This window comes from Salvia splendens, chromosome 3, assembly GCF_004379255.2.
Source record: "Salvia splendens isolate huo1 chromosome 3, SspV2, whole genome shotgun sequence".
NCBI classification, from domain to species: Eukaryota; Viridiplantae; Streptophyta; class Magnoliopsida; order Lamiales; family Lamiaceae; genus Salvia; species Salvia splendens.
The window spans coordinates 15033408-15052371 of record NC_056034.1 but is presented as its reverse complement, the minus strand read 5'-3'; the positions used below and the strand labels follow the sequence as shown (position 1 = coordinate 15052371).

General features: G+C 35.2%; 3 protein-coding genes across 4 annotated transcripts; 1 reads left to right on the top strand and 2 right to left on the bottom strand.

Moving 5' to 3' along the window:
• Window positions 1-296: 296 nt before the first annotated feature.
• LOC121795180 (protein IQ-DOMAIN 12-like) lies at window positions 297-2366 on the top strand. The gene is made up of 5 exons (XM_042193638.1): window positions 297-558; window positions 634-912; window positions 1001-1234; window positions 1442-1573; window positions 1673-2366. The coding sequence occupies exons 1-5, from the start codon at window positions 484-486 to the stop codon at window positions 2165-2167; spliced, it is 1215 nt and encodes a 404-aa protein (XP_042049572.1). The 5' UTR covers window positions 297-483; the 3' UTR covers window positions 2168-2366.
• A 144-nt stretch (window positions 2367-2510) lies between these two features.
• Window positions 2511-5839, bottom strand: LOC121795181 (DNA repair protein recA homolog 2, mitochondrial). Of its 2 annotated transcripts, none has more exons than XM_042193639.1 (8): window positions 5614-5839; window positions 5378-5426; window positions 5029-5249; window positions 4688-4775; window positions 3751-3923; window positions 3487-3633; window positions 3275-3409; window positions 2511-3049 (listed from the first exon to the last, which is right to left on the bottom strand). In XM_042193639.1, the coding sequence occupies exons 1-8, from the start codon at window positions 5704-5706 to the stop codon at window positions 2759-2761; spliced, it is 1197 nt and encodes a 398-aa protein (XP_042049573.1). In that variant the 5' UTR covers window positions 5707-5839; the 3' UTR covers window positions 2511-2758. The 2 variants fall into 2 exon arrangements, with proteins under 2 accessions (XP_042049573.1, XP_042049574.1); XM_042193640.1 differs by having other exon boundaries at window positions 5029-5211; window positions 5614-5815.
• A 5705-nt stretch (window positions 5840-11544) lies between these two features.
• LOC121796643 (uncharacterized mitochondrial protein AtMg00810-like) lies at window positions 11545-13109 on the bottom strand. The gene is made up of 3 exons (XM_042195451.1): window positions 12902-13109; window positions 12788-12838; window positions 11545-12560 (listed from the first exon to the last, which is right to left on the bottom strand). The coding sequence occupies exons 1-3, from the start codon at window positions 13107-13109 to the stop codon at window positions 11545-11547; spliced, it is 1275 nt and encodes a 424-aa protein (XP_042051385.1).
• Between the last annotated feature and the right edge of the window lie 5855 nt (window positions 13110-18964).

Here is an 18964-nt window from a genome sequence, read left to right as displayed (position 1 = left end):
GTGTAGGGGATGAGATCTTCTGTTCCAAAATACTAATGAGATTCAATAATAAAAAATAAAACTACTCCACTACATATACACATCAATATACATACATGTACCATATGATGTTAAAACACATCATCCCAAGTCACCCTCAAATTGTACTCACAAATTCTTGATAATTGAAAGATCAATAGATAAGATAATACCCACCCCCTCCCCTCCCCCCAATTGTTTTTTCAAAAGTTGCTTTCACAATCACTCTCAATCAGCACATGATATGCTTTTAAAAGTATAACTAAACAAATTGATCTACATGAAAGCTTTCAAACCCATTTTGTACCATCATCATTCAAGAATGAAAATGCTGGATACTTTATCAACATGCATGCCTATATAAATTCATTTTCTCTGCATGCTTCAAATCTCATCTTCCTTGAAAATGGCACCACAAAGATTGGTAGTATGAGACTTTAAATTTTCAAGAATATTAACAAGCCAATGGGAAAGAAAAAGGGTTGGTTCACTTGTGTAAAGAGGTTCTTCATTCCTGACCCAAAACCTAAATCTCAAGAGGTAAAATATCTATACTACACTATACTTGATCAAATTCATTTGTTTTGTTCCTCTTTTAACTAACAATTTTCATAGATATCCAAGAAATGGAGATGGATATTCAGAAGATTTAAATTCAGACACTTGCCTTCAATAGAGGAAGCTCCTGAGAAATCACTGAGTAATGCAACAGAAGAGCAGAGGAAGCATGCATTAGCCGTGGCCATTGCCACCGCGGCCGCAGCAGAAGCGGCCGTGGCTGCAGCCAATGCAGCCGCGGAGGTTGTCCGCCTCACCAGCGTTCCACAAAGCCACCGGCTAAAAAACCAGCACGCAGCCGCTATCATAATCCAAAGTACTTATAGGGCACATCTAGTGAGTTTTTGGTGCAAGAATATACTCCATTTTCAGCTATTCAACATCAATTTTTTTGGAAGTAGGTTTTAACGGTGCCTTTGTGCAGGCTAGGAAGGCTTTGAGTGCTTTGAAAGGCCTTGTGAAGTTTCAAGCAGTGATTAGGGGGGAGCTGGTGAGACGCAGCGTGGTTAGAAAGCTGTCGTCCATGGCTTTGCTCACGGATTTGAAGAATCCGCGGGCTGAGAAAAAGAGAGTGCGAACTCTGCTTGAATGCCTCAGCCAGAGTGAGAGTAGGCATAGTTTTAGCAGAAAGGAAGGCATCAAGTCTGAAGAAATCCGAGTAAGCTGTTTTTAGCTATACTCTTGAACATGATATGCTTTGGTTTCGTGCTAACCAACTGTAAAAGACGAAGTAGGCAAGCTTATATGATGAATTCAAGTTCACTACTTAAAGCTCTACTAATATGATGAATTTGATTAGGAAACTGTGGCTTTGAAAATTAGTGCTGATAGAATGTTGATTTATAGCGTTCTTTTGTGTGTGCAGCTCCGATGCAGCACGCAGAGGACGTGGGATCTGAGCTTGATCTCAAAGGATAGTGTGAAGGCACTGTATTTACAGAAGCAAGAAGCCATTGCTAGAAGGGAAAGGATGAAGCAGTACTCGTTTTCACATAGGGTATGCTAAATTTCAATGCGTGTATAACTAAATATTATATGAGTACTACTACAATTCATCATATAGAATTAATTAAACTAACCTTTGCTTCTTTTGCAGGAGAGGAGAAACAACGAAAGCCTGCAGGAATTGATGAGCAGAAAGAGCAGCAGGTTCGATCAATACCTACAGCTTGAGGCATGCCAGCATGCTGAAAAGGAGAAGCTCAAAACAGTTGATGTGAGTAGGCTTGGACCGCTGAGGTTGAGAAGTACATGCAAGGATGAAAGAATGGAAGAGGTGAGCTCACCGTTTTCACAGCCGAGGAGATCTTTCTGCCACGTGAAACATAGGTCAATAGGGGATGATGGGTCGTTGCCTAGCTCCCCTGTCTTCCCTGCATACATGGCTGCCACCGAGTCTGCCAAGGCCAGGTCAAGGTCCCTAAGCACACCCAAGCAGAGGTTGAGGCTGTGTGAGACATATTCGGGAGACCACTCTCCACACAGCCTCAGGATGTTCTCTTGGAGCTCGTTGAACGACAAGATCAACAGAAGTAATAAGAGGAACAGCATCTCTCAGCACATTTCTACAAATTTTGGAACTCTCAACTAAGAGCAAGAACGATTCAGCTTTTCTCCAATCTTGTAAATTTTGTGCATGTCATCACGATATTTCTCCTAACTTCGAGCTTGCAAACTCAAGATTTTGGTGCAGTTTTTTCCCATTACAGCGTGTACCTTCTTCTTCTCTCGGGTTTTGTCTTCTTGGAACAATCAAGATAAATAGAGCTCAACCAAATTGTTGTTAAAAATAATTGCAGCCAACCAGTTTCCGACATTATGGCTTCTGCATTGTAACACACAGATCTTCACGTGCATAAAAAAATAACAGTTTTAGCAGAACCCATCTCCCACCATAGCCAAAGAAGCACAATGAATCATCTGAAAACAAGGAATTTGTGAAGAATGTTTGGATTTAAAGATTGAATAAAATGTTGAAAGAGTACATAGAGAAAAGCTAGCCTAACACAATACACAATTTCCCACTGGCATTCTACTATCTCATCTCAGCTACAAAGCCCGACATATAAGTTGCCTCATTAGCGCAATCAATAGAAAAAAAATCAGAAATGTGGAGTCGTGTCAAGAGTATATTTACAGAAGCAGCAACGAATTATTTGCATTTCACAAGAGATTTATCGAATCAATGGTATCCTCTGTCAAACAAATGGCACCTTAAGGTTTTGATCATATCATCCAAAGCATCCCCATTTGATGCCAGGTATCTCAAAACTTCCTCTTTGCTTAGCAGGATTTTTCCTCCTACGAAGTATAGGCCTCTATCTTTCACAATGACACCATGCTCACAAGCTAAATACAAGGCTTCTGATTCGCGGCAGATTCCTTTCCCAAAGTTTATACTCAATTCAGCTTTTGTATTTGAAGGGGCTAGCTTGTTTTTCACGACTTGCACACATATTCCAAGTCCAGTAGCCTGGCAGCACAAATATAGGATAAGTGACACGTGGTCTTCTGAAATCAGAAAATATAATAGAGAGGAGCAAACAAACAACGCATTTGAAACCTGCACTGAATGCCCCCGGATATGTTTCAAAAAAATTCCAAAGATTGAAAGATTTGTGAAAAATTTACATTTTCACATATAATCGATTTATCAAGAAGAAAACTATCTGCAAATCTGGTGTCATAATGATATTACCTTATCATTTTTCATCAGCAATCCCTTTCTGCTAATTTTCAACCTCATGGCAGCGTAAAATTTCAAGGCATTTCCACCACAGGTCACTTCTTCTGCATGAACGGAGCCTTCCACTAATTTCAATTTGTTTCTTACCTATAAGGACCAGATAAATTGGTCACTAAAGCACAGAACATGTTAGAAAATGAAGTTTCCGGTAACTAGATGCTAACCTGGTTGATGAAAATAATAAGAGTATCGGAATTGCACTGAGAATAATGGATTTTCCGTAATGCTTGTGTCATAATTTTCGCTTGTAGATCTCTATAGGGACCACATTCTACCCCATCAACTTCATGTTGAGGAACAAGAGCAGCTACCTGCATTGATAAGCATTACTAATTATTATGACTGATCATAAAGTTAAGAAAATAATGGAACAGAACAGAACACAGCACAAGAAACTATAAGAAGTAGAAAAGCTTGACGATACATACACTGTCAACAACAATCACAGAAACAGATTCACTCTTTGTCAATGTATCCACCACACTTAGCAAATTTTCAGCAGAATCTGGCTGTGAAATAAGGAGACTGTCTTTATTTACACCTATCGATTCTGCAAGTGATGGGCACATCGCGTTCTCCACATCAAGATAAGCACAGTAACCTATCAAAGGAACGAATCAGTTTCTAATGAATAATAATATGGAAGCACTTGGCAGGTAACTGGGCTATTATAATCAAAAGATTATCGATCTGACAAGAAATCAGAAAGACTCTAATATCACAACACAAAAGGGACATTTGAGAATCAAAAGTCTAAGCTCAAGTGAATTCAATACTTTCTTAATATATTCCGGACTTCTCTTTATTTTTCATTTAAACATAATTGGAGCATAAAAGAGGATCTGAAGCAAGTTATGCATGAGATATGAGCATCTAACTGTGTTAACATGACGGACACATAAAAATAATTTAAATGTGTTAGCATGCCTTGAATCTTTATTTTGGGTCCTAATTGTTATATTGGGCCTAGCCCGTTGTCTGTGTGCCTATTTATATAGAAGTAGGACACATAACTCTGTAATCCGAAAACAATCTGAATACAATCTGTTCTCCATTTCCTGCCCGTGGACGTAGCCAACACAAAAGTTGGTGAACCACGTAAATTTGTGTCTCTTTACGTTTCTGTTTGTCTTGATTACACAATTGCTCTATTCTGTCACAACAAAATGTGACAGAGTCCTGTTATCAATACTTTCTCCGCCTGACTGAAAACAGAATACACGTAAAGAGAGAATCACTAAACAACAAGAAAGGCTTGCCCATATGTTGAAAGTATTTCAATGTCAGGTATCTATGCATCTCTCCCTATGGTCTTAGATTACACATCTTTTAACTCAACAACTGAGGATATAGGATATTGAGCACCTCCAAGCTTTTGAGCCTCCTTAATAACATGCAGCGCAAGTGTTGTCTTCCCTGATGCTTCTTGTCCATAAATCTCAACCATCCTTCCCTGATAAAAGCAACAAGATCTGTCAATAGCATCCACTTAACACACATGCAAATGCAACGAGAAGAAGGCAACTCTGACTCAGTACAGTTTACCAATTTTAGGAATAAAACACACCACTGTGATGCACAGACACACAATGACTGCTAAAATGACTCAAGAAAGAGGAAATTAAGGCTAATATCACCAGAAAACACTCTCTAATATAACATGAGGGACAATAGAAAATTCTATTAGTATTTTAATAAAAACAGACCTTCGGCAGCCCTCCTACACCGAGAGCCTGATCCAGCCTCAATGAACCAGTAGATATCACTGAGGCACGTCTGGCACCAAAGAAACGCTGCAATGAAAGCATCGATTCTTTACCAAATTCCCCCGAGAGCTTTGACAGAGCCATGCGCAAGGCTGCATCTTTCTCAGACACCTTCGAATCATCCTGGATATGATCATCATATGCAAATTCCGAATCTTCAACTGATAAAAAAACAGATGATAGTAAAGCATGATGCCACACATAAATAACAATAAAAATAAAAACAATCGCAATGCTAATCAAATATCAACAAGAGAGAGATGGAGAGTGAGAGTGATCGTCTGTGTACCTGTTGGCAACGCATTCGAGCACAGCGTTCTTCTCCAAGCAAAAGAGGTCTGAAACATACAATCAAATAAACAATCATAAATAGGCAACAACGTGCAAAGCTAAACTATCAAGTTATACAAGAAAAGAAAAATGTTTTAAAAGAAAGATACATAGTCCAAAATCAAAATGCAAAAGATAATTCTTTCAGAGAAAACAAAAGATGATTACATGATCATGGGATACATGTATAAATACCTGAATTGTAGACGACAGGAGAGATGTGAGGCGTTTGGTGGACAATGGATTAAAGCTAAGAACTTTCGCCGACTTGAGTGCAATAGAAACCATCTACTCTGATTTTTCTTCACCGATTTTGCCGAACTCCCAAAATTAGGGTTTTTTTCAACCAAAACAAATTTCAGTCAGATGGCGCCATGTTTCCGAAAAAACTTAAGCGACGGAACGAGAGCTGAAGTCGTCTGAATTTTTAAATGCGATTTTAGATGCACGAACGACTTTTACAAGTTAAATTATTAAGACTAGGTTACGAGTTATTTTTTTCAGATTTAAAATAACTGCTCCCTCCCTCTGTCCATTATTATAAATCTCTTTTCTTTTCCACGCGAAATTTAAAAAATGTTAAGAAAAATTAATAGAAAAAAGTTAGTGGAATATGAGTATCATTTGTATTATCTAGTAGTATTAATTTTAAATGAAATGTGAGTGGAATATGAGATTCTAGTGTCATTAATAGTAAAAATGAACCAGAACTCTTATTTACGGACAGACTAAAATGAGAAAATTGGACTCCTAATTGCTGACGAAGGGAGAAGATAATACTTTTATTACAAATAATAATATTGATAATTATGCAGTATATTTTTAATACTCTCTCTGTCCGCAATTAGGAGTTCCAATTTGCTATTTCAATTCGCCCACAGTTAGGAGCCTTGATTTACTATATTATAAATGGTAAATAGATTTCACATTCCACTAACTCATTTCACTTAGATTCTACTCCCTTCGTCCCACAAGAATATGCACTCTTTCATTTTTAGTTCGTCCCACAAGAATATGCATTCTTTCCTTTTTAGTCCGTCCCACAAAAATATGCATTTTCTATTTTTGAAACCTCTTTCTCTCTAATAAGGTGAGACACATTCTCAGCTAACAATATTTTAATTACTTTTTCTCACTGCTTCTTTCTTACTTTATCAATTTTATATTAAAACTCATGTCGAACCCAAAGTGCATATTCTTTGGGGACAGAGGGAGTATTATAAAACTAATGTATCAAATCGTAACTCACATTCCAATATCTTGTTCATCCATTTTCCTTTACATTTTTTAAAATTAGTGACGAATTCACCGCAATTCCTAATCGCAGACGAGTGGAGTAATTATTACCAATATATAAATTAAGTTATTTTTAAATTTTAATGAATATTCGAATTCCAAAAACAGTAATTATATGCTTATAATTTAGGGAGAGAAATAGAGGGATGGGGTCTATTTTTTTTTGTCTCCGCCTTATATCCCCTTCTGATAGTTTTATTTATACCTTGGGTTAAATCCTTAGCTCAAGTAGCATCGATCTAAGATTAAAAAAAAAGTATAGAAGTAGATACTTGAATCTCGAGTATATCATGTGACAATCTTTCTTTTGAGCATATCCAATAGTTTATACCAAACTCAAATTCATTTTAGTATATATGTCATATTATTAAATAGTGATTTTACTTAAATCAATTACACTAAACTCAAATATAAAAGAATATTTTTTATCTACATATATATAATGTATTTTTGATGATTATAAAATTTGAAAAAGTGATTTAAGTTTATTTTAGTGTAAACTCAAAAATAAGTATATTTCGCTCAAAAATCTAAAATATGATAATTTTGGAATAACATTGGAACTAATCTTTTATCTACACTATATTTTGGATTTTAGAGTTCCATTGGAAAGGGTTGTAGCCTCGTAGGTGGACTTTTTTCAATATCCCAATTTGTAACATCTAAAAAGGTCTCTCTCAATGCCCAATAATATTAACGAATGACGGGTGTCTCCCCATTCTTATTACCGAATATTTGAGAATGCAAAATAAGATTATTTCACGCAGTTAACTAGTACTCCCTATACTTAGACGTGCCCAAGGTTGACGATTCCGGCAGTTAACCATGAAACCATAACCGGCGGTTACGGTTTTGAACCAGAATTGTGAGAATTTATCTGAACCGAAACCGTCATTTTTTGAACCGTGGTTTGGTTCAGGTTCGAAAATTTTCGAACTGAAACTGTGCTGGAACCGCCGGAAAACTGCCGGTTCAAAACCGAAACCGGTGGTTTTGGAACCGGAACCGTAACCACAAAACACCCTCGCGGTTCAGTTCCGGTTCAACAATTTCCAAAACCGTACCAGCTGATTCCTGGACCTGTGGGCACCTCTAACTATACTTCTATGGACCGAATAATTTGGCATTGTGGTCTTATCTACCACCAAAATCACGCTCACAACTTAAGAAAGCAGCCATCTTAAAAAAAACTTCAATTGGAAATCAAGCTGCATCGTTATTTTTTGTTCTATTTTGTTAGTAGTATTTTTAAATTATCGGCTTGTTTTAACATTCTCAAACCGAATTTAATTTCAATTCATTTGGTTTTATCTCTATAATTTCGATTTGAAACTGAGCTGATTGAAGTATATATTAAAATTTAAAAGTCTTAGTATTAAAATAATTAAAATATATATGTTAAAAATGTATAAATATAGTTTTCTGTGTCATATTAATATTTAGTTGTACTACGATCGGATTTGATCTCGAATGTGTTTGTATAATATTTTCAAAACTCTAAATAGATTTTCAAATAGATGAGCTTCCGGGCGTGATAAGAGTTGGATTCGAACTGCTCAAATGCTTTAGCCGTCGTTATATAAAAAAGTAAGCACGTCTAAAATGCACCAAAATCAAATAGTAGTAGTAAACTAATAAAATATGTCACTCTTAATAATATATTGATTTTATACACGACCGGTAAATATATTGTCAAAATCTATGAATGGGACTAATATTTCATGATTTGCTTATGTATAAATAAATTCTTCTCCAAAATTACTAAAAAAATTGTGTCAAAGTATGATTTAAGATACCAATTTAAAAATAAGAAAAAATGGTCTCGTTCACACTGTGATCCTTCAAAATAAAATACTTGGGTACTAAAAAAATTGTGTCAAAGTATGATTTAAGATACCAATTTAAAAATAAGAAAAAATGGTCTCGTTCACACCGTGATCCTTCAAAATAAAATACTTGGGTACATTTAACAAAGTCTAAAGTCTGAACATATATTAATATTATAATTCAAATGAAATACAAGCGCGCGCATGCCATTAAAAAGACAGGACTTCCAAATTCGAAGTAACCTAAACTGATTACCAGAAAGTCAAGATAATTGGTAGGGAAGCATCCACGTGTCAGCATGTGAAGCAAGTTATAGATAGCCATTCCACACTTGGGCTAATTAGTTGAAGTGGCAAACATGGCCCATTAACCACTAATGGGCCTCAACCACGTCTACTTATCTTTCTCAAATGACTCACTTATAATCATTACTAGTGTTAACACCCGTGCATAGCACCGGACAAAAGATTTTCAAATAATAAAATATATTTACAGTTAAATAGATTAAAATAATGAACATAGAAGGAATAATATAAAAATATATTTCTTTTAAGATTATGAATTAATTAAAAATAGTATTAATAAGACTATAAAGAATTAAAAATATTATAAATAACAATAAAGGACATGCGTGAATTAAATAGAATAAGAATAAAGGAAAATGTATTCCTAAATACTTCCTCAACTAAGTTGATATAACTTTTGGGCACAGAGATTAAGAAATTGTGTTGAAAAATAGGAGAGAGGAATAAAGTAGGAAAGATAAAAAGAGAGTAAAATAGATAGTGAAATAAAGTAACAGTTATCGAATGTTTTATTTTTTGTTAAAAAAAAGAAATGACTCAACTTAGTTGTGACATAACTTTATGACCGATATTATGGTCACCCAAATACCCAATACTCGAGCCTCCAAAACATAATCACCTAACCGTGTAATTATCAATTTGATGTCATTATACAAACCATTAGAGTGATCTTGTGGGACATATACATAGAGAAAGATGAACATATACATGAAGTTGTATTCATCAAGCTATTTTCCCGAACTCATATGAAAAGAAAGTCGAAGCAGTAAATATTCTTTTCTTTAATTTTGTAGATTTTTTCTTAAATTCTTACTATGATACTTGGGGCAATTAGTTACGTTGTTCTTTAAGGAATTAACACCATTTCATAAATGAAAATCTAAATTCACAATTTCATTTAAGTGATGCTAAATAGAGATATTAATGACATTCTCTAAGAAAATTATAAATGAAAATTGTAAAATATTTTGATTATATTTTTTTTTATATTTTGTGTAAAACTTTAAACTATTAATGAATTATTAAAATATCAATAACTTAGCCTTTGTCTCTAAATAATTTTGATGCAAATAATGAGTAAAAATAAATCAATAACAATAATTTTTATTTTTAATTTATGGGAGAAGATAAGTATGTATAAATATTTGAATATAATTACAATTATTAATTTATTGTTACTATTGTTATGGATATTTATTAAAATAACCTTGTTAGTTTCAGTATCATTTAGCCACTCCAACAAAAATCCACTTCAAATAAATTGAGTCAACACAATCAATTTAAAATTAGTTTCCGAATACTCTAAGCCATATTTTTTGTGTTCCTCACTTCCTATCCATATGTGTAACTCAGTTTTACTATTATTAAGAGTAAAAACTCAAATATTATAAACGAAAACGAAGTTTATAATTTTTTAAAAATTTTGCTTATATTTTGTTAACATTTTCATATCTATTTAATTTTATTTGTTATTCTACCTAAAGAGTAAGATTGCGACACATTATTTTGTCATAATCTTAACCTATGAATTCCATCATCCAAACACTATCGTTTTGTGTAATTAATTTTTTAACATTTCTTAAAGTATACTATAATATACTCCCTCCGTCCCGGACTACTAGCACATTTCCTTTTCGGCACGGAGATTAAGGAATGAGTGTATAGCAAAGTCAACAATTGCGGTTGTATGTGATAATTTTTACTAAAAATGGAAAGAGTGCAAATAACTTGGGACGCCCAGAAAGAAAATAAGTGCAAGTAGTCCGGGACGGAGGGAGTATATTTTTTCTCAAAAATTGTGAAACATACTAAAAAACTCATAAAATTGCAACAAATACTGAAAATCAAAATTAGAACCCAACTTTTAAGATATAATAATACAGTTCAACATCTAAATTAAAGCCCTATTTAATTAAAAAAGGATATCAATTACTCCCTCCGTCCCATTTTAGGAGTCCCGGTTGAGTTCGGCACGAGTTTTAAGAAATGTAAAGGAAAGTTGGTGAAAAAATATAGTGGAATGTGAGTCCTACTTTTATATATTAGTTTTATAATAAAATGTGAGTGGAAAAAGGTGAGTAGAATGTGGGGCTTATTACCAATTATGAAATATTCCTACCGGGACTCTTAAAATGAGACGGAGGGAGTAGTACTTAGTAAGAGTATAAAAGTCACTACAACTATTATTATTTATTACAGAAAATACATTAAAAGCCCAAAACAAAGCCCAAACATTACTACATTATTCAAACCCCAATATTTATCTAAACCTACTTACATTCCGTCACATTAAACCTACGTACAAAGGAGGCGCCACCATTTCCCTATCTCTATCTCTTTCTTTCTCTCCTCATCGGTGCTTCTACGACCACCGCTCCCTCCTGCCCCAGCCAGCCTTGTTGAAATTGTGAGTCCAAACATCACACAAAAAATATCAGACAAAATACCAAATAAATTTGGGGAAGAAGGGCAGAGAGAAAACGAGAGCAATTTTATTGACTGAATCTCAATTGTTCAAACCTACAAAGTGTTAACTAATCTCAATTTATACTCAATGAGCTAACCCCTAAAGAGCTAAACAAAAAATATCTCAATCGACAAGAGCCAGCTGTACAACTAACTTCCTAACCTCCACCAACGGCTCTTTCCCAGCGGCTCTTTATTCTTCAGCTGGAATCTGCAGCTTCAACACCCCATCTCAAGATGGACAATATAGGCCGTGAAAGTTCATCTTGCCAAGAATATTTCCAAAGGCATAAACCCCCAAAGGTTTAGTGAAGATGTCAGCCAATTGTAGATCATTTCGTATGTGCATAGGTTTGATCACACCTTCTAAGTATCTCTCCCTCACAGTATGACAATCAATCTCAATATGCTTCGTACGCTCATGAAACACTGGATTGGAACTAATGTGGACCGCCGCTTGATTATCACAAAAAAGAGGGACTGCTCTCTCAACTCTAACACCAAAATCTCCTAACAAAGCTCTTGCCCATACTACCTCACAAGTTGCATGTGCCATAGCCCTGTACTCGGCCTCAGCCGATGATCTTGAGATAGTATGTTGCTTCTTTGCCTTCCAAGAGACCAAAGAAGAGCCAAGAAATAGACAATAGCATGTCATAGATCGTCTTGTATCAGGGCACGTAGCCCAGTCAGCATCTGAAAAAATGTTGAGTACAAAATCACTATCACTTAAATAGAATAGACCATGTCCCGGAGTTCCCTTCAGATATCTAAGTATTTTCTCAGTAGCCTCCCAATGCTCATCGCAAGGCTCTGAGACATATTGACTAAGCTTGTGGACTACAAATGTTATATCAGGTCTAGTTATACAAAGGTAGAGCAATCTCCCAATTTGTCTCCTGTACTTAGATGGATCCTTCATAGGGTGTCCAGTGTCTTGCTTCAAATGGTTCACTGGATCCATAGGAACTGAAGATGGTTTGCATCCTAGTAAACCTGCATCCCTGACCAAGTCCATCGCATATTTCCTCTGAGATACTAAAATTCCTCCTTTATTTCTTGCTATCTCAAGGCCAAGGAAATATTTTGGAACTCCCAAGTCTTTGAATTTAAAAAACCGAGAGAGAAAAATCTTGAAAGCTTCTATCATGTCTGGTCTATCAGTAGCAACCATCATGTCATCAACATACACAACAACACCAAAGAACATTGAGCTGTCTTTCTTGAAGAAGAAAGAGTGATCCGAAGCTGATTGTTGAAGTCCAAACTTAGCCAAAACTTCAGAGAGTTTGAGGTACCATTATCTAGAGGCTTGCTTCAACCATATAAAGATTTGTTCAACTTGCACACAAGTTTTGGTCCAGTGGAACTGCCCCCCTCTACAATAAGCCCAAGAGGAAGATTCATGTAAATATCATCTTCCAAATCACCATAAAGAAATGCATTATTAATGTCCATATGAGAGAATGACCAACCTTTAACAGCAGCAATAGCAAGCAAGAATTTCATAGTTGTTAATTTAGCAACTGGAGAAAAAGTGTCAAGGAAATCAACACCCTCAAGCTATGTGAACCCTTTAGCAACCAAACGAGCCTTGAGCCTCTCTACTGAGGCATCAGCTTTGAATTTAACCTTATACACCCATTTGCAGTCAATGAGAATTTTTCCTGGAGGTAAAGGCATAATTCTCCAAGTATTTGTTTTTTTTAGTGCAGATAATTCCTCTTGCATAGCTTGCTGCCAATCAGGAGAAGAGGAAGCTTGGGAGTATGATTTTGGTTCAAACACAGCAGTCATGAGAACTATGTATTTGAGGTGTGGAGGAGATAGTTTGGATAGAGAGAAGAAAGAAGATATGGGACATAAAATGGGGTACTATCTTGCCGAAGAAAGAAGATACTTCGGGGTCCCCGGCTCGAACAACGACATAAACGTGCTCCACCAATCCGACCTCTTCGCCGAAGTTTTGGATGGTAAAGCTCCGGCCATCAACTTCACCGCTAACAACCGGCGCTATAAAATGGGGTACTATCTTGCCGACGGCATCTACCCGAAGTGGCCAACCTTCGTGAAGACGTGCACCAGGCCTGTGAACACAAAGCAGACTCTTTTTACGCAGAAGCAGGAGGCTACTCGGAAGGATGTGGAGCGGGTGTTCAGGGTTCTCCAAGTGCGCTTCAACATTATCAAAGCCCCGGCTCGTACGTGGTTCATGGAGAGCATGGTCGACATCATGTATACGTGCATAATCTTGCACAACATGATTGTCCAAGACGAAGGATCTGAGGCGGGAAATTGGTTCGACCCTGAAGCCCCCAGAAGCTCAACCGCAAGTATTCCGCCTCGAAGTGGAGTGCATCCGTCTATACAAGAACGGTTGTCTATTCGGGCAAGGACACGTGACTCTACCGCCCACGCCCAACTCCAAGATGATCTAATGGAGCACATTTGGGAAAAATTTGGCGGAGGAAATTAAATTACTACCTCCGTCCCCCAAAATTCATCCCAGTTTGACCGGGCACGGGTTTTAAGAAATATAATGGAAAGTGAGTTGAAAAAGTTAGTAGATTGTGGGACCTACTTTTATATATTAGTTTTATAATAAAATGTGAGTATGAATGAGTTGGTGGAATATGGGACCCACTACCAAAAATGGTAAAAGTGAAATGGGACAAATTTTGGGGGACGGACGAAAATGGAAAGCTGGGACGAATTTTCAGGGACGGAGGTAGTATGTATTTTTAATTTTTTTAGGATTTTTAATTATGTTTTGTTTTATTATTTTAAGAATGTAATGTTGTGAGTTTATTTTATTTAATGAAATGTGTTTTTATTAATTGAATTTGTTGGAAATAAAAATAAAAAATGAAATTGAATGAATAGTAATTTAAGGGACGGTTAAGGGACGGATAAGAGATGGAGGGTTGCAGGTTCCGTCCCTTAGTTAAGATATGGAGTAAAAAAGTACAGTGGGGCCCATGAATAGTAGTTTAAGGGACGGTTAAGGAACGGATAAGTGACAGCGTTGCGGATGGCCTTAGAAGTGTCAAAATAATGTCAGTTCAATTTGTAAAAACGTGCACCTTGAGCAGACCTACCCAATTTAGCCAGATAGTAATTTATTTTGGGAGGTCAACTCGGTCGAATTCTACTTTTAGTGTAACGGGCTCGAGGCGAGCCAAGACTGACAACTTGTGTGGTAAGTGGGGTGTGGATAGTGAATTGATGATGGATTCACCAACTATTTGAACGACCTCAAAAGTAGGGGTGAGCAAAAAATCCGAAAATCGAATATCCGAACTGAACCAAACTGAAATTTTGAAATTATGTTCGGTTTTTCGGTTCAGTTCGGTTTTTCGGTTCAGGTGAAAAAAAACTAAAAAATCGAATTATATTTTAAATATAATATTATATATATATTTATTCTATTAATTTAATATATTATATCATATATAATATATATTCTTTTAATATATTTTATATAACATGTATTATATATATTCTATTAATTTTATATTTTATATATATAGGGGAGTGATCAATTGCTAACTCATCATTTAATTGCTAAGTACAACTAATTTAAGACCATAGGATTTTAGAAATCTTGTGGTCTACAATTTGTCATGTGTAATTTCATTTTTCATTTTTTAATATTAAAAAGGTAATAGCAACTACCAAATTTAGGGTTTAGAAATATGATGTCAATACAATGTATGAAATACATCAACACAAAGAGATGACAATGTCAATACAATTTGATATTGACATTGTACAAGCATTGTATTAACATATTATGTGTCGTGTATTGATATAAAGCTATTAACGAAATTTATGATTTTTTTTCAAATTTTGACATCGTAACATGTGCAAGTGAGATCTCGTTAGAATCCTTATGAAATTATCTTTAATTTGATATATGTTGTGCGAAAAAATAATTTAAATCAAGAAAGTTATATGCGTCTTAACGTTTGTGATATTTTTCAAAAGTTAGTTACAACTAATTTGTTGTAAATTGACCTCAATACCGTATTGACGTTTTTTGTTGATCGTATTGACATTCCGGGGCTGATGATCTAGGCCCTTGATTTGAATATCTAATGACTATTATTTAATTGTAGTTAACAATTAAGCATTGAGTTAGCAATATAACACTCCCCTATATATATTTATATTCCATTAGTATATATAAAATAAAATATATTATATATATTAATAAAAAAAATTCGGTTTTTCATTTTTTTGAAAATTTTGGTTTTTTCACTTTTGTTATGTTTTTGAAGTTCGGTTTTTTATTTTTCAATTTATTAGTTTTTCGGGTTCGGTTCGGTTTGGGTTTTGAACTAAATTCGGTTTTTCAAGTTTGGTTCAGTTTTTGTAAAAAACCGAACCGAAACCCGAATGCTCACCCCTACACAAAAGTTGGACTGGAGGGTAAGGTACTTGTTTGATTGGATTATTTACTACTATCTTCCAAAGTGGTGTGTTTTTCTTTTTCCTTGGATTTGTGTGCTTGCTTAGTTATTTCTTTAAATTTATGAGTTAGAGACTGCCTGTTATTTTTAACTGTGTTTGCTATTTTTTGGAATTTTTCATAAGGATGTTGTCTTGTGGACTTTTACTTAGGGGTGGGGAATTATATCGAAATACCGGAATACCGGACTTATCGTACCGAAAATACTGATTTTTCAGTATACCGTAGTTTTCAATACGGTAACGGTATTAGATTCCATATACCACAGTATACCGTGGTATACCGAAGATTCGGTATACAAGTATATACCGGCATACCGAATCGTCGATATATACCGACGCTTCGGTATACCGATTGATTATTACATATATAAACATATATATATATATAGGGATGTATTCATTTCCTTTTTGTATCTTTTGTTCTTTGTTCTTTTTAATCTCAGCCCCACGATTTTGTCATCCGACGGTTAGATTGGTGCCACGTGTCATTTAATAATGTAGATTTTCAGTTGAATAATGCACATCGACTAATAATGCACCATTATAGTGTAATAATGCAGATTTTCAGTTGAATAATGCACACCGACTAATAATGCACCATTATAGTGTAATAATGCAGATCATCTGGACCGTTGATGAATGAGATCTAACGGCCCATATTAAGAAGAATAAAGGATCTAAGGGATGAATAGGAGAATAACGCTCCCATATATATATATATATATATATATATATATATATATATATATATATATATATATATATATATATATATAGTTGCATTCTAGGTACACTATATATTAAGCGTTAAGCACAAGCTTAATTTGGGACATTGGATCATAAGGATAAACGACTGAGATTAGAGCTTGAGAATGCAGATGGTCGTCATTACATGATGGCGTTTTGGTCATTAAAGGGTATATGCGTCCCATTGGAGTCCCATTGGAATTAAATAGCAGTTACTGATTTAGGAAATTATATGATATGCAGACATCATGGAGAGAAAATATGTCTGCACTAATTCAGTTCCCAAGATTATCAAAATTTCCGCACCCATATCATTACTCCTTTTGAATATGTGTAGAATTAGATATAAATCTTTTCAATTCTAATCAACATTACTTCAAATCTCACTCATTCCTTCATCTCTTTATCTTCACTCTTTTTTCTGTCACTCTGATACCGATCACCAAGTAATGACTCCAACACAAAGCAAGGGCGGTGTGGCTGACTCGACCGACGGTGGGTTGCTGTTTTGACAGTTTGCATGTCTAGTTGCTGCTCTGATTTCCATTCTTCTGACAATTTTTGGTTTTTGATTCAGCACGCCGACGTAGAGGGGATGAAGAACCGAAAGCTGTTTCTCCGAACTCTTTAGCGGGAAAAGGTTTTTTATGCAAAATCATTGTTTATTAGTTTACTCATAGTCATATATTGCACATTGATCTTTCAATTTTCTGTTTCTTTTCTTCACAATGAACAAGGAGGTGGTGCTCCCAGTGCTACCAAGAAATATGATGTAATACCAAACTTTTCTTCTAGAAACACTGTTGCTACTCAAAATAATGGAAAATCGTCGGCAAAAACATGTATTAGAGAACCTGTTTTGTTATTTTCGAAATATTGGTGTGCATTTTAGTCATTTAGATTTATGTTCTTGTGTTTTAACTGGTAGGGAATGGTGGTGAAGCTAAAGGAAAAGAACAGGTGAAGGCTACATGGAGATCTTCGTCAAAACTTGGTATTAAATATCTTAGAGTTTAATTAGGAAGATTTTCATCTCAAATATATATTAGGGTGTGTCGTTGATAGAAAATATGAAACCCATATGATGTGATTGATACTATGTAATGATGTATATAATATATGTATAATGATGTTTGTGATCTATGATGTTTAGTCCTTTAACATTGTTGGTTTTAGTCCTTGGTGGGAAAGGCAAAGGAAAAGAGAAAGTGGATGACGATTACAAAGCTCCTGCAGCATCAGGTATGGAAGAGAATGATCATATATTATCAGTGTTTACATATGTAATGATGACATGTGGTGTATGTGTTGATATCCATTTTTGCTATCCTTATCGTATTGAAATAGGTGTAGGTGGTGAATCCAAAGGAAAAGAGAAAGTAGCTGATTTGGGTCAAGCAACTGAATCAACAGGTATGGAAATGGAAGAGTGGTGATCAATCTAAGTGTGTGTAATGAGCATGTGTGGATTGTATAATGATCACGCGTAGGACTATTTAATGATCAGATTCGTATCTGCACTGATATGTATAGGTGACTAACATTTATTTTTCGTATTTCTTGATTCTAGAAAACAAGCGCAAGAGGACTTTTATTTGGGTCCTAAAACTACTGATATGTATAGGTGACTAACATTTATTTGGGTCCTAAAACTACTGCATCAGACGTACATATTAATATCATTAATATAGAGATGTAACATCATTTTAGCCAAATGAAAACTTTTCATAAATTGGTTTACACATAATTTATAAAAAGTTCAGTCAGAGAGACACTAAAACCATGTTTGTCGAGTTTACAAGTTACCTTCAGACTCAACTATGTCGTCAGTTATGGGTGATGAAGCATCGAAGGATATGTCTTCCGGAGATGCCGGTGTATGATTGATTGGCATCTCGACAGGATAGTCTTGTATAGGTGCAACGTCTGACATGGGTGTCTGATTGATTGGCATCTCGACTAGATCGATTGGATTCAATTGTGCCGACGCTGCCATGGAGAAGACAAATCTTTTTCTGAAAAGCTAATCGTGTGGGATATTTGAGTTCTTGGAACAAAAGATTATGAACATCAAAGTAATTAGTGTTGAATGAATTGATTGCAATTAACGTGATATGCAGTTTCCATAATAATCTCTCATCATAATAGCATGCAAATGATTACAAAGTCTAAACTAACCTTCTACGAAAATAACACACAAGATATCAGTTATTTAATTATTATTTTATGGTAATTGTTTGACCGTAGGATCACTAAATCCGAAGGTCTATATTAGGCCTGCGCTTAAGGAATAAAAGGGGTTTGGGATTGATCATCCTCCTATATATATATATATATATATATATATATAGGATTATATTCAATGTCGAACCAATTTTAATGACCGAACTAGAGAACAAATCATGTCCACCCATTTTGTTAATCTTATGGTC

Bases quoted from the DNA above. Each gene is read 5' to 3' on its own strand.
- LOC121795180 (XM_042193638.1), top strand. From the start codon at position 484: ATGGGAAAGAAAAAGGGTTGGTTCACTTGTGTAAAGAGGTTCTTCATT. The intron at 1,235-1,441 runs GTAAGCTGTTTT...TTGTGTGTGCAG, and splicing joins TCAAGTCTGAAGAAATCCGA to CTCCGATGCAGCACGCAGAG. The intron at 1,574-1,672 runs GTATGCTAAATT...CTTCTTTTGCAG, and splicing joins AGTACTCGTTTTCACATAGG to GAGAGGAGAAACAACGAAAG.
- LOC121795181 (XM_042193639.1), bottom strand. From the start codon at position 5,706: ATGGTTTCTATTGCACTCAAGTCGGCGAAAGTTCTTAGCTTTAATCCA. The intron at 3,924-4,687 runs GTGCTCAATATC...TTCCTTTGATAG, and splicing joins GGAGGCTCAAAAGCTTGGAG to GTTACTGTGCTTATCTTGAT. The intron at 3,050-3,274 runs GTAATATCATTA...TTGTGCTGCCAG, and splicing joins TGCTGATGAAAAATGATAAG to GCTACTGGACTTGGAATATG.
- LOC121796643 (XM_042195451.1), bottom strand. From the start codon at position 13,109: ATGACTGCTGTGTTTGAACCAAAATCATACTCCCAAGCTTCCTCTTCT. The intron at 12,839-12,901 runs GTTTGGTTGCTA...CTTTTTCTCCAG, and splicing joins AGTAGAGAGGCTCAAGGCTC to TTGCTAAATTAACAACTATG. The intron at 12,561-12,787 runs GTTGGTCATTCT...TTCAACAATCAG, and splicing joins TGCTATTGCTGCTGTTAAAG to CTTCGGATCACTCTTTCTTC.